Source organism: Pan troglodytes, chromosome 1, assembly GCF_028858775.2.
Source record: "Pan troglodytes isolate AG18354 chromosome 1, NHGRI_mPanTro3-v2.0_pri, whole genome shotgun sequence".
In the NCBI taxonomy this organism is placed as follows: domain Eukaryota; kingdom Metazoa; phylum Chordata; class Mammalia; order Primates; family Hominidae; genus Pan; species Pan troglodytes.
The window spans coordinates 183,760,316-183,773,739 of NC_072398.2; the positions used below are offsets into that span (position 1 = coordinate 183,760,316).

The 13,424-nt window shown below is 57.2% G+C and overlaps 1 protein-coding gene across 1 annotated transcript; it reads left to right on the forward strand.

Moving 5' to 3' along the window:
* Positions 1–4,010: 4,010 nt before the first annotated feature.
* Positions 4,011–10,686, forward strand: PDZK1IP1 (PDZK1 interacting protein 1). The gene is made up of 4 exons (XM_016962609.3): positions 4,011–4,183; positions 6,621–6,729; positions 8,944–9,039; positions 10,236–10,686. Exons 1-4 carry the CDS (start codon positions 4,117–4,119, stop codon positions 10,306–10,308), a joined length of 345 nt encoding a protein of 114 aa, XP_016818098.1. The 5' UTR covers positions 4,011–4,116; the 3' UTR covers positions 10,309–10,686.
* The last annotated feature ends 2,738 nt before the right edge of the window (positions 10,687–13,424 follow it).

Consider the following 13,424-nt stretch of genomic DNA (forward strand, 5'->3'; position numbering starts at 1 on the left):
AAGATCAGTTTGCTGGGCAAATAGGAGTGGAAGAGTGTTCCAGGCAGAGAAAAGAGCAAGTGGAGAGAAGTCTCTGATGTGGGAAAGAGCTTGGCTTTTGTTAGGAAGTGACAGGAGGCTCCGGGGCCAGACCAAGCTGGAGTGGTGGGTAAGGGAAGATTGCCTGTGCCCTCAAACCCATGCAAAGAAGTTTGCATATTATTTTAAGGGCTGATGAATGCCATAAAAGGGTTTAAGCAAGATACGTTTGAAAGAATAAAACAAGGTCTCCAGGAGCTCTCTGGCTTACAGCAATGATATTAACAAGATGAAGTATTATAAGAATGAGTAAAGAGCTGGGCGCGGTGGCTCACGCCTGTTATCCCAGCACTTTGGGAGGCCGAGGCGGGCGGATCACTTCAGGTCAGGAGTTTGAGGCCACCCTGGCCAACATAGTGAAACCTCGTCTCTACTGAAAATACAAAAATTAGCTTGGCGTGGTGGCGGGCGCCTGTGATCCCAGCTACTCAGGAGGCTGAGGCAAGAGAATTGCGTGAACCCAGGAGGAGGTGGAGGTTGCAGTGAGCCAAGATTGAACCACTGCACTCCAGCCTGGGTGACAGAGAGAGACACTGAGAGGAAAAAAAAGAAAGCTTTTATATTTGTGTTCTAAACACCCTTCTTGAATGTTCTCTGTACTTTTTCTCAGGCTAAGCTCTTTGCCTGGATTCCTCTCCCCAGACTGTCTGCCGAATACAACACTCTGGCTAACTTTGCCTGCATTACCTCCTCCAGGATGCCTTCCTTAGCAATGTAGTCCACCACGCTGCCCTATGTCAGAGCCCTGAGCACTCCCTGTATGCTGCTCCCAGACTATTTACATGTCAATGTCCACCGTCCCTTTCTTCAGACCACCCCTGGAGGAGGGCAAAAGTGGGGGCTGGAGGGAGGGGAAGTTGCAGAATCTTCGGCAGCAAACTAGCTCCCTGCACGCCCTGTCTGGTATTGGAGCTAGACACTGCCACCTGCTGGCAGTGAGTGGAATGGCTGACAAGATGGGGTTGGGAGGAAGGAGACTCCTGGAAACAGTCCAGGCCCACTTTGGCTTTTCTGAAGGGCAATCGCATAAGGTCTGGCAGGATGGAGGGCTTGTCTAAGGGGCCTGATGGTTTTGCGTGACAGCTGGGCTGGAACAGGAAGGAGGAACTGAACGTCGATGGAACAGCTGCTCAGGACACACGGTGCAGCCCTGTGGGGCTGCTGAGACCTTAGTCCAGACCCTGGGCCCCAGCCAGACCAGTAGGGGGGCCCACCTTGTTACCATGGGGATCAGGGCTGTGTCCATACAGCTGGGGAGATGACCCTCCACCCGTGTGAAGACCTCCAGGGAGGAGGGACCAGCCTCAAAGCCAAGTGTCCACCCATGCCCCCTCTTTTCTGGAACAACTTGTTTTGCTCTAAAGCTTGGGACTTTGACCCAGGAGGTATGTTTTCCTCCTGTTGATCACCTGATGTCTTTCCTGTTCATCCCCTTCCCCCACCACTCCCAAAGCATAGCCCAGGGGATCCTTTCCTTTCCCTGGGTTTTTCAGGGAAGTGGAGGATACTGGGGTGGGGAAGGCAGAACCTGGGACTTGAGTGCTGAGGGCACTGGTTGGAGGGGGTGGCACAGCTGTGACCCCCCACCCTCCTTAAGTCTGTCCTTGCTTGGCTCCTGGGACACCCCACTTTCCTGGGGTTGCTTCCTCCTGTTTCCTCCTGCCCCTTCTTCCTTTGAAAGACCTTTATGTGTTGGGGGCGTGTCTCCTTTCTGTGCTCTCCTCTCAACACCCCTACCCCCGCTACACACACTGGGGAGACCATGAGCTCCCAGGCCTCAGTTACCATCCCTGTGCTGCAGACGGCTCCCAGATGTTCCACTCCAGACGCAGGGATTTTGCAGCCTTCCAGATGTCTCCCTCTGGAAAGTCCACAGGCACTGCAAGCATAATACCTCAAAATCTATAGCTCATTAATCCTCCAACCCCCCAAACTTGCTCTGGCCCCTACTGAGGCACTAGCATCTACCCAGCTGCCTACGCCAGAAACCTGGGAGTCACCTGAAGCCCTGCCTCCTGCCTGTACCCATTCTCCCAGCTTGGCACTGTGTTCCAGCAGCCACACCCCGGCTTCTCTACCTCCTCAACAGGGCTCAGATCTGTTCCCATGGGCACTTCCTGCCCAGGTCCAGGCACTGGTGTTGTGGCCACTGTAGCAGATCCCTGGATTTCTCTTCTCCAGCCTTTGCATGCCCCTTTCACTCTCCACACTGCATGGAGAGGTGTTTTCCCAAACGCAAAACTAACCATGTGACTCCCCTCCCTAAAATTCTTGGAGAAGGCACCAGTAGATGTTTGTTAAATTCAGCCCCATTCCTTACATTCCAATCAGTGATTCTCTGGCTGTTCATTAACATGCACAGTGCTTACTCCAGTCTGTGTTAGAAGATTCTGAGGACACCAAGTTGGGTGTGGGAGGGAGGCCAGGATATACGTGTTTGGGAGGCATCACTCAACTCCAAGCAAAGTTCTCCCAGATCACCTTGAGACACTCCATCTTTGGATGGCAATGGGCCCGACTGCACACGCATGTGAACACACACCCACCCACACACACCACACACACACACACACACACACACACAGAGGAAGCAGGCCCGAGGCATGATGTCTGAGTGCTCCCGCTGGAGCAGGAAGGCAGAATCATCCTGCCATAGGAAGGGTTGCCCAGGAGGCCTGATGAATAGGAGTTTGGTGGCTTCAGGGAAGAAAGGCTGTGGAGATGCCTTCAGCTCAGGTGCTGGCTCCTGGGGACCTTCCATCTCTGATGAGACTTTGTTCCAGTTGGCCCGCTCCTTTCTAAGGAGTCAGCATCTCAGCTTCCCATACTTCTGGGGTGGGGGTGGGGCAAGGAGACCAGCATGACCCTTGGTCAGGGGCTTGCACAGGAACTCTGGCCATTCTCATTCCCTGAGCTGGAGGGCCAGGTGGACACCACGTGATCCTGGGGAGGCTTTTGCCTCTTCCGAGGGCTCTGGCTCCAGGGCCTCCCTGTTCCAGGGGCTAGGTGTGCCTTCCTCAATGCTGCTTTTGGCTATGAGGGTGACGGGCCCAGGGCTTCAGGGCCCCAGATCGCACCTTGCCATCTGGGGTGTCCGTCCTTTGTCCCCCACAGCAGGCTGTGTTTGCCCATTTTCTCCTCTGCCATGGGTGGAGATGGATCTGAAGTTGGGTGTTGAAGCCTCTGACCAAGGCTGTATCTTGTTTTGAGGCCCTGCCCGGTTTCCAGGGACCACATCTGGGGCCAAGAGGAAGAACCGAACTGGGACTAGGTTAGCTGTGCTGGGTCAGGGCCTGGGCATGGGCTGTGAAAGCTGGGGACTGGGACCTTCAGGCCCTCTATTGAGATCTTTGCAGAAGGGGGTGGATTTAGGAAGCTACTGGGCTGGGCCAGGGCATGGAAGGCACTGAAGCCGTAGTGTGTCCCAGCATTAGAGTCCCAGAGTTTAGCTTGGCGGGGCAGGGGCAGGTGGTGGGGAGAACAGGAAATAGGCCAGGCTCTCGGCGGAGTCTGGCAGCTTTGAGCCTTCTCTGGGCTTCTGGGGTTTTCCCCAGGCTCCTGAGCCAGCCAGCACATTTCTTAATCCCACTGTCAGCCTTCCAAGAAGCCCTGCCCACTGGGCTCAGTCAAGGCAGGAGCGACTGTGTGTCACCCCTTTCCCTAGAATCCAGCCCCACTGCCAGGAAAAGGGAGCTCAGGGCATGGAGGTGAGCCTGGGACTCTCCCACATCTGCTTGTTCCTCATACCCACCTCCTTAGCTGGCCCCTGGAAGATGACCTCGAATGCCAGCGCAAGTGAGCTGGGCACCAGCCAGGGGAGGCCAGGCCTGGCAGCTCATTACCATGGGAGGGAGGGCACGTTCTCTCAGACGCCCGTCTTAGTGTCTCCTCCCTCCCTCGCCTTCCTCCTTCCTAGCTCCTCTCCTCCAGGGCCAGACTGAGCCCAGGTTGATTTCAGGCGGACACCAATATACCCCACAGCAGCTCCAGGAGCCCAGACACCGGCGGCCAGAAGCAAGGCTAGGAGCTGCTGCAGCCATGTCGGCCCTCAGCCTCCTCATTCTGGGCCTGCTCACGGCAGTGCCACCTGCCAGCTGTCAGCAAGGTAGCTCAGGAGGAGAGGGCTGGGCACGGGAGACCCAGGGGTGGACAGGTGGTGTTCTGGCTCCCCTCCCCAGGGCCTTGATACTTACAGTTTGGAGGGGGAGCAGGGACTGCGCTGGCTGAAAGAACGTCCCAAGGCAGAGACCTCTGAACCAAGTCTCTGCCTGTCACTTGTTTTTAACGAGTGAAAACTGGCAGCAGTTGGTTCTAGGATCTCAGGGAGGAACAGGATTTGAGGCCCAAGCCCCAAAAGTAGGCATTGCCCAAGGGATGGCTGGGTCCTGAGTACAGGGGGCCCGGGGGTACAAGTAGGGTGAGAGTGGGGCCCAAGCCACCCCTCAAAGACTTGGGCTTTGTCTCGGCCTCTTGGGCTTGGATAGAGAACAGTGCCCAGTGTGACTCCCCCAAATATCTGACCTCTTCGTCCTGCTCTGCCTGAATGGATGTGTGACCTTGAGCAAATCACTGCCCCTTCCTGAGACTCAGTTTTCTCACCTATAAAATGAGAACAATAAACCCCACCCTGCCCACCTCCCGGGGCTGCTGCCAGGTCAGAGGTGTAGAAGGGCTTTGCACCTGGTGAAGCAACTAACCCAAGGTCTGGCTTTCATTCTACACTGTCAGGCTGCATCTGCAGCCAAAGTCTGGGGACTCTGCAGGTGGGACTTGGTCCAGAGGGGACTGGCAAAGATGCTTTCAGAGCTCCCCTCCCACCCCCACCCCAAGCTCTTATGTGTGTCTGCTTCAACTCTGTCTCCCAGGTCTTGGAAGCCCTCTGGGGAACTGCAGACCAGAGAGGTTGAGTCACAGAGCAGGGCAAGAAAGGACAGGGTTCAGACCATCTTTCTCCTGCCCCAGACACTGCCCCTTGCTGTATGTGCATGGGAGGAGGAGCAGGGACTGTGGTCCCTGGGGTGACTGGAGGGAATTGGCTGCAGGGTCTAGGAGGAAACAGGGAGGGGCCTCCAAGGGTTGAGCCCTAACTCCCCATGCTTGAGCAACCACTGACCTGAGGGAGCAGTCTGAACCCCTAGGGAAACAATGACTCCCAAATACTGCTTTTTGGCAGGTGTGGAACTGAGGGTAATCACACTGTGTGTCTTCTGCTTCCCCTGGAGATAAGTGAGGTCTGACCTCACTACAGGCCAGAGAGTTCCTAGCCTCCTTCCTCCTTCCCAATATTTGCCAGCTCGGAGAAGAGGTCAGGCCTCCACTGCAGCAGGAGAGCTTTTGGTAGACTCAAAGGAGGACATTTGAGCAGGAGTGAGCCAGAGGAAGGTTTTCTCATGTCCATCTTGGGTCCCTCAAAATATAGGGATGCAGGTATATTCTGGCCTGGAGGCAGGACCCCTCTGAAGCCCCCTGCTGACCTGTGTTTTGTCCTGGGACTTCTCCCCGCTGAGGGTCTTTTCTCTACAGGGCTGAGCTCCTGCAGGCTCATGGAGTGCAGTGATGCTGGGGAAGAGGAAAGTCCTTTGGGGAAGCAGAGGCCTGAAGGCAGGGACTTCAGGAAAATCTTGAGGGACTGTGTTGGTGTCAAGGGTCAAAAAGCAGAGAAGGGACCTGGTGCAGTAGCTCATGCCTGTAATCCCAGCACTTTGGGAGGCCAAGGCCAGAGGCTCGCCTGAGCCCAGGAGTTTGAGACCAGCCTGGGCAACATAGTAAGACCCTGTCTCTATTAAAAAATAAAAAAAGTAGAGAAGGGTGCAGGTTGGGGCCTCAACCTAATCTCTGGCCCTAGTCCCTGGGCACCCAGCTGGGGGAATCAAAAGGAGCTCAGGTTTTGAGGCTTCTTTCCTGGTCCCCAAGACCCAGAGTAGAGTTCACCCCTCCGTTCTGCCCTTCTAAAGATGTCCTGGTCCACTCCTCTCTCTGGGTACCCCAGGAACCCCAGATCTCCCCAGCTGAGCAGCCCTGAGAGTCTCCCACTCTCATACCCTTCCTACCATCAGAGAAAAGTCTTGCTACAGAACAGGATCTTCTAGATCCCAGACCAGTCTTGTCAGCTGTGGGTCCTCCTCAGCCTTCTGGGAGCCACTCCCAGCTGCAAGGCCTAGGCCGGCTGTCCAGGGGGTTGCCCTTTGGTCCCTGGGGCTGCATGTGACCCACCTGGGGGAGGGAAAGAGGCTCTGGGCTGCCTAGATACAGCACTGAGGCTCTTCCCTCCTTGGCTTCTCACTCCTTCCAACTCCCTTCTCTCTGAGCCTCTGTTGTTCCTCCAGCTCCCTCCTTTTCCTAAGCTCGGTGGAGCTTAAGATGCATAAGTGGGTCAGATGGGCCGTATCCCACCCCTGCCTCCCCAGAATGTCTCCTTGCTCCTGGCAGCTGGCTGAGGGCCTTCAGCATAGGTGGGGTCCTTGAAGAGTGAGGCCCCTCGCTCTCCTGCACATGCAGCCCCACTGTGGCCCCATCTGCTACAGCCCCTCTCCCTTTGTTAGGCCTGGGGAACCTTCAGCCCTGGATGCAGGGCCTCATCGCGGTGGCCGTGTTCCTGGTCCTCGTTGCAATCGCCTTTGCAGTCAACCACTTCTGGTGCCAGGAGGAGCCGTGAGTGCTGCCCAAGGGTCCCTGAGCAGGCAGGGTGGGCCCAGGACCACTGCTCTTGCTCTAGTAGCAGTGAGAAGGGCCTCAGAAACCCTGTGTCCAATCCTCCCCCTGTGTGGAAGGGAAACTGAGGCTCAAGGTCATGGGGTGGGTTGGTGACAGTCGGAATGAGGGAATGAGAGCCTAGGCTTGCTGGCTCCCAGACCTGGGCACTGTGGACCCCACAGCTCTGGTGCCCACTCCCTGTGAGTTTTGGGGAAACGGCTTCTCTTCTTGGAGTCTTAGTGTTTCCGCAGAGCCAGGATAGCGGCCCAGCCTGTGATGGGGGCTGTAAGGACCTCTAGAAGGGGCGGTCCCTCCTTCGGGTGGGTCAGCTGTGGTACAGAGAGGGCATGGGACAGACACACCTCCTGCCCTCACAGGCTCAGACTGGAGTGAGCTGTCAGAAGTTCAAGAGCTGCTGCTGAGGGAGAGCGCAGAGGACACTGCAGGGCCTGACCTGGTCCGGGGTGGCCAGAGAAGGCTTCCCCATTGCACATTTATCCCGAAACCTGACTAACGAGGAGGAGTCACTACCAGGATAGAGTGGCGTGGGAAGAGCGCTGCAGTTGAGGGAAGGGTACACCCAGGTCCTGAGTTAGGGGCACGGCACCAGGGCTGCTGGGGACAGACACACACAGGTGAAGGGCAGGTGGGCTGAAATCCAGCTCACTCTGCACTCACCAGGTCAGGACCCTCAGGCAAGGCTGCCTCTGTTCCCAGAGGCATTTCTTCCCAGATCTCACAAAGGTGGCCTGGTGGCTTGAGTGCTAGCCCCATGCGGGGTTGCTGAGGAAACCCCAGTGGCTCAGTGGGTGGAGACAGGGATGGAGACACCTGAGATGAGGCTGGTGAGGTGGGCAGGCCCAGGCCAACCAGGCTCTTGCACACCAATGACCTGAGCTTTGGACTTTACCTAAGTGAGCAGGAATCCTGTGACAAGTTTTTTTTTTTTCTTTTTTTTTTGGAGATGGAGTTTTGCTCTTGTTGCCCAGGCTGGAGTGCAATGGCTCTATCTCGGCTCACTGCAACCTCTGCCTCCCGGGTTCAAGCGGTTCTCCTGCCCCAGCCTCCTGAGTAGCTGGGAATACAGGTGCCTGACACCACGCCCGGCTAATTTTTGTATTTTTAGTAGAGACAGGTTTCACTCTGTTGGCCAGGCTGGTCTCCAACTCCCAACCTCGTGATCCGCCTGCCTCAGCCTCTCAAAGTGCTGGGATTACAGGCGTGAGCCACCACGCCCTGCCTCCGGTGGCAAGTTTTTAAGCCAGTTTCGGGATGAGACACAGCCTTAGCAGAATGACTCTGGCTGCCTTGTGGCAGATGCACGGCGGCGGTGGAAGAGTCTCCAGTCTGTAGGCCTGGAGAGTGGTGAGGGGGTGGGCATGAGGTCAGGAGGGGATCTGGACTGTAGCGGTGGCAGAGAGGATGAAGTGAAGAGATAGGTCTGAGCGCTGTCTAGGAGGTGGGCACCCTGGGAGTTGGTCATCACAGACAGCAGCAGACTCGAGGGGAGGAAGGCAGGAATGGCATCTAAGTTTCTCATGGCGGATCACTCACTGAGGCCCAGAACACAGGAGGATGAGCAGACATAGGGGCAACTGCTAAGTTTAATTGGAGACATATTAAGTCTGGGGTGCCTGTGGGATGTCTAAGGAAATGAGCAGGTGTTTGGGTCCCTGTGACCCTCATGAGAGCAGCTTCTGGGAGGCTTCAGGGAGAGCCCACACTGCAGGGGGTTTAAACTTGAGTAAGAGACGAGGAGGTTGTTGTTGAATGCCCTTCAGATAGACTTTCTCCACCTGCCCCAGCTCTGCCTGAAGGGCCACCAACCACATCTGTGCCCACTGCCCAAGGCACAAGCTGGGGAAATTTGGGGCAGACACTGCATCCTGCAGGGCCTGCTGTGGAGGCTGAACTGAGGGCGTCTGGGACAGAGAGAGGCTTTGGACTCAGGATAAGTCTTTTGCAAATATTTGGCCCCCCACTATGGAGTGGGGAGAAAGTGTGAGACCCCATGGGTGGGGCCAGTAGCCGCGGCTGACACGCCCTGTTGCACACAGCTCTGGGAAGGGCAGTTGCTAGCCTTCGGGCTTGTGAGAACCAGGACCCAGAATAGGGTCTGCTTGGACGAGGGGGGCCCCACTGAGGAGCCCCACTGATGAGTCCCATCCCCAGGGAGCCTGCGCACATGATCCTGACCGTCGGAAACAAGGCAGATGGAGTCCTGGTGGGAACGGATGGAAGGTACTCTTCGATGGCGGCCAGTTTCAGGTGAGGTGCGGGGCAGGGCTGCCCGGTCTGTGCTCCCAGGGCCTAAGGAGAATCTCAAGACAGGTGCTGCTGGGGGGAGGTGGCTGGGGAGGACGGAGACTCATGTGGGCAAAAGCTAGTGAGGCAATGGGGGCTTTGTGAGGATTGCAGGGCTCTGTGGGGAAAATGCAGCCCCTGTGTGGGGCGAGGGCTGCAGAAGGGGACGGAGACTTGGGAGGGTAGGGTTCAGTGTAGGGGAGGGGACTCATAGGGCAGTGGGTACAATGGGGACAAGGGATTCAATGGAGGAAGGAACAAATGAGTGAGGGACTCAGTGAGGGGAAGGCTCAGTAGAGGATGCAGCTCAGTGGGGGATGGGTTCACTGGGGTATGGACTCAGTGGGGGATGGAGCTCAGTGGGGGATGGGTTTAGTGGGGGATGGAGCTTGGTGGGGGATGGAGCTTGGTGGGGGATGGAGCTTGTTGGGAGATGGGTTTAGTGGGGGATGGAGCTTAGTGGGGGATGGAGCTCAGTGGGGGATGGACTCAGTGGGGGATGGACTCAGCGGGGGATGGACTTAGCAGGTATGGGCTCAGCAAGGGATGGACTCAGTGAGGGATGGACTCAGTGGGGGATGGACTCAGTGGGGGATGGGCTCAGTGGGGGATGGGTTCAGTGGGGGATGGGTTCAGTGGGGGATGGGCTCAGTGGGGGATGGGTTCAGTGGGAATGGGTTTAGTGGGGGATGGAGCTTGGTGGGGGATGGGTTTAGGGGGGGATGGAGCTCAGTGGGGCATGGGCTTAGTGGGGGATGGACTCAGCAGGGGATGGACTCAGTGGGGGATGGACTCAGTGGGGGATGGGTTTAATGGAGGATGGGTTCAGTGGGGGATGGACTCAGTTGGGGATGGAGCTCAGTGGGGGATGGGTTTAGTGGAGCATGGTGTCGGTGGGGGATGGGCTCGGTGGGGGATGGGCTCAGTAGGACCAAGTGATGCAGCAGTCCACAGGAGGAGGGAGATAGGTGTCAGGCAGGGGATGCTGAGAGGCCTCCAGTCTCGGATGCATAAGCCCAGATGTGGTCATGACAATCCCCTTCTGGGAGTCAAGTGTTTATTCTGGAAGCTATTACTGTCACAAGTGCAGGAAGGGACAGGGAGAAGGGGATAGAATGGGAGGAGCGATGACCCACCAGGCCCATGCCTTCTTCTTTCAGGTCCAGTGAGTATGAGAATGCCAATGAGAATGTGCCCGAGGAGGAAGGCAAGGTCCGCAGCACCCCGATGTAAACTTCTCTGTGGCTCCAACCCCAAGACTCCCAGGCACATGGGATGGATGCCCAGTGCTACCACCCAAGCCCCCTCCTTCTTTGTGTGGAATCTGCAATAGTGGGCTGACTCCCTCCAGCCCCATGCCGGCCCTACTCGCCCTTGAAGTATGGCCAGCCAAGGTTGGAGCTCAGACCGTGTCTAGGTTGGGGCTCGGCTGTGGCCCTGGGGTCTCCTGCTCAGCTCAGAAGAGCCTTCTGGAGAGGACAGTCAGCTGAGCACCTCCCATCCTGCTCACACGTCCTTCCCCATAACTATGGAAATGGCCCTAATTTCTGTGAAATAAAGACTTTTTGTATTTCTGGGGCTGAGGCTCAGCAACCGCCCCTCAGGCTTCCAGTGAGTCCCCATCTTGCTTTCTGAATCATGACAGTCACCTTCCTACTCTGTTGTAGTGGCTTTGGGGGATTATGCAGGAAGCCCCTGTGCCCACAGGGCAGCTGGGACCGAGGGGGCCCAGGCTGGGGAGGGGCTGAGAGTGTGTGGCCAGGGTGAGGGTAAGAGAGGGTTGGTGCCTTTCTGGTGTTTGAGAGTGAAGCACCCTCAAATGGGAGTGTCTGATGACACCTGGGAGAACTGGGAGGCAGGGAGACCAGGACAGGTGAGCCCATTTCTGCCAATGGGCTGGTTCTTGTCCCCTCAGGCCAAACCCTTTCTTCAACCAGAGCAGCCAGGCAAGGCTTCCCAGGGCAGGGCAGGGCAGACCCTGATATGAGCTAGGTTCCCCTAGTGCTGATCAGTTTCATGTATGTAGGGAAGGAAGAGGATGTCAGAGGCCCATGGGCCAGAGAGCTCACCCACTCTACCCTTGCTCCAGGTAGCGCCCCTCTTGGAAGTCCCCGCCCCCAAAGCATCCTTCATCCCTGAGACTCTGGGCTTTTCCTTGCTCAGCGCCGCTCACCCTCTGCCTCTGTGCTGGAGGTGTCACAGTGGGTTCACACAGATCTAGCTCTGTCTCCCTCCGGTAGCCCCTCCGTGCTGGGCTTTGGCATAGGAAGTGTCAGGAAGCAGTCTTGGGTTGAGACTCAGGAAGCCCAGATCTGAGTCCTGGGTCCTCTGGCAACTTGTGTGTGAACTTGGGAAAGCTGTTGTCCTCTCTGAGCTGAGCTTTCTCTCCGTGGAAGATTTGGCCAGTCTCACGGCAGAGCTGGAGGAGAGCCCAGTCCTTGCCTATGCCTGCCCTCCCAACGCCCAGTCCTGGGGTGGGAGTCAGGGTAGGGAAGGGAGGATCAGGAAACTGGGTCCTAGTAGGAGCAGGGGAGAGGGGAGGCATGCCTTGCCTGGCTGGCTGAACCTGGAGGCCCCTCACCTCTGTGACTGTTGGCCTTATGGGAACAGCTTCTGTCTCTGTCCAGGGTGATAACCTGAGAGACTCATCCAGGATAATTCCCAGATCCAGAGAAGTGGGGCCAGAAGGTAGGAGGCCGTCCACCTTGTCCCAAAGGTCTCCCTCTGCCACTTGTCTCAACCTGTCACAGCCCCCTTGCTTTATGTTATGGCCATTGTTTTGCTATTCCAAGGCTTCACCAAGTACCACTGGGGAAGACTCATCTTAAATGGGAGTCATCTCTTCTCACCTCATTGGGTTTAGGATGCAGCCTGCAGCAGAGGGAAGACGCCTGGGGGTGGGGGAGCAGCAGCTTTGCTCCAGGCCTATCCTTGCCTTTCTGCGTGTCTTGTGACAAGTCACCTCCCCTCTCTGGGCTTCGGCTTAATGAACTGTGGCTTGTGATTTCTACTCTAGGCTTTTGCTTACGTGGCTGCCTGTGACTCATGCCTTTTCACCCCACCTCTGCCAGTTTAAACTCTGCCCATTGTTTTTTCTTGACCCAACCAAGGTTCCTCCTCTTCTGGGAAGTCTTCCTTGATTAGACCAGAGGGCAAAGCCAGGCCAGCAGCCAGCCCAGCTTCTCCACTCACTGAAGGAGAGACAGAGGTTCCTAGAGGGTCAGGCCTCTGCTAAGGCACAAACAGTCCCCTCTTCCTTTCCTGTCTCCTGGTGGGAAGCTTCCGACTGCCGGATCCGATTCTCCTTGCACGAGGCCACATTTCCTCCCAGCTCTGCCCTCAGTTGTCCCTGGGGGGTGGGAGTGGGTTCGAGTCAGGTCACTCCACCAGCCTGCCAGGGCCAGAAGGCAGAGTCACCATCCCTGTCTCCCTGCAGCAAGTGAATCCCAGCCCCTCACACCTGTGAGGTTTTGCCAGGAGAAGCCTGCTTCTGCCTGGGCTCACCTTGCTCCCCAGCAGCTGTCTGAGGCCTCTCCAAGAGCCTCCTTGGCCCCCTTCTCATTCTGTCTTGCTCAATATGGGCAGATCTAGGAGAGTGGGAACCCTAGGGGCTCCTGCAGGGGCTGGGCCGGCACTGACCTTACAGCCCTTCACCCTCACCCCATGTTCCTGCCCTGATCCAGAGGGGGCTGCTGGGAGCAGGGAGCTGCCGGCCCCAGAACCGCTGAGACCCCCAATCCTTATCGCTCATTCCCACCTGCCAGCCTGGCCAGATCGGGGAGGGAAAGGAGGCTGGGCCCGGGCCAGGGTGGCGCTTAATGACCCTCCGGGGGCCTAATCTCAGACTGGCAGCCACGGAGTGGCTCAGGCGCGCTCCTGGAGAAGGCTGATAACGCACCAGCTGGGCCCCCACCATCTATCGCTGCACAGCCAGTCCCAGGGGCGGCCTCCCAGGGCCTGGGGAGGGGGAGCCTCTGGACTAGGGCGGGGCTGGAGGCGAGCTCTCCACCCCCAGCCCTGAGGGAGGGGATCCTGAGCTTCGTGATTGGCAGACAAGGGAGAGACCCAGCCTGCAGGAGGGGTGGGCTGGGCCTGGTGGGAACCTCCAGACACCTGTGCTCCTTCTCTCTTTCCTGCTCTCTTCCCTGCTCTCTTCCCAACCTTTTCTCCCCACGTAGGACCTCTCCTGCCCAGGCCTGTCTCCTCTTTGTCTCTCCCAGCCTCCATCCATCTCTGTCTCCCTGTTTCTCAGTCTCTCCACCTCTGTTTTTGTCTCATCCTCTGCCTCTCTCTCTCCTGTTTGCCTTTCTCCTCCTCCACCTGAGCTCAGTGCCCACCTCCTCTTTCTC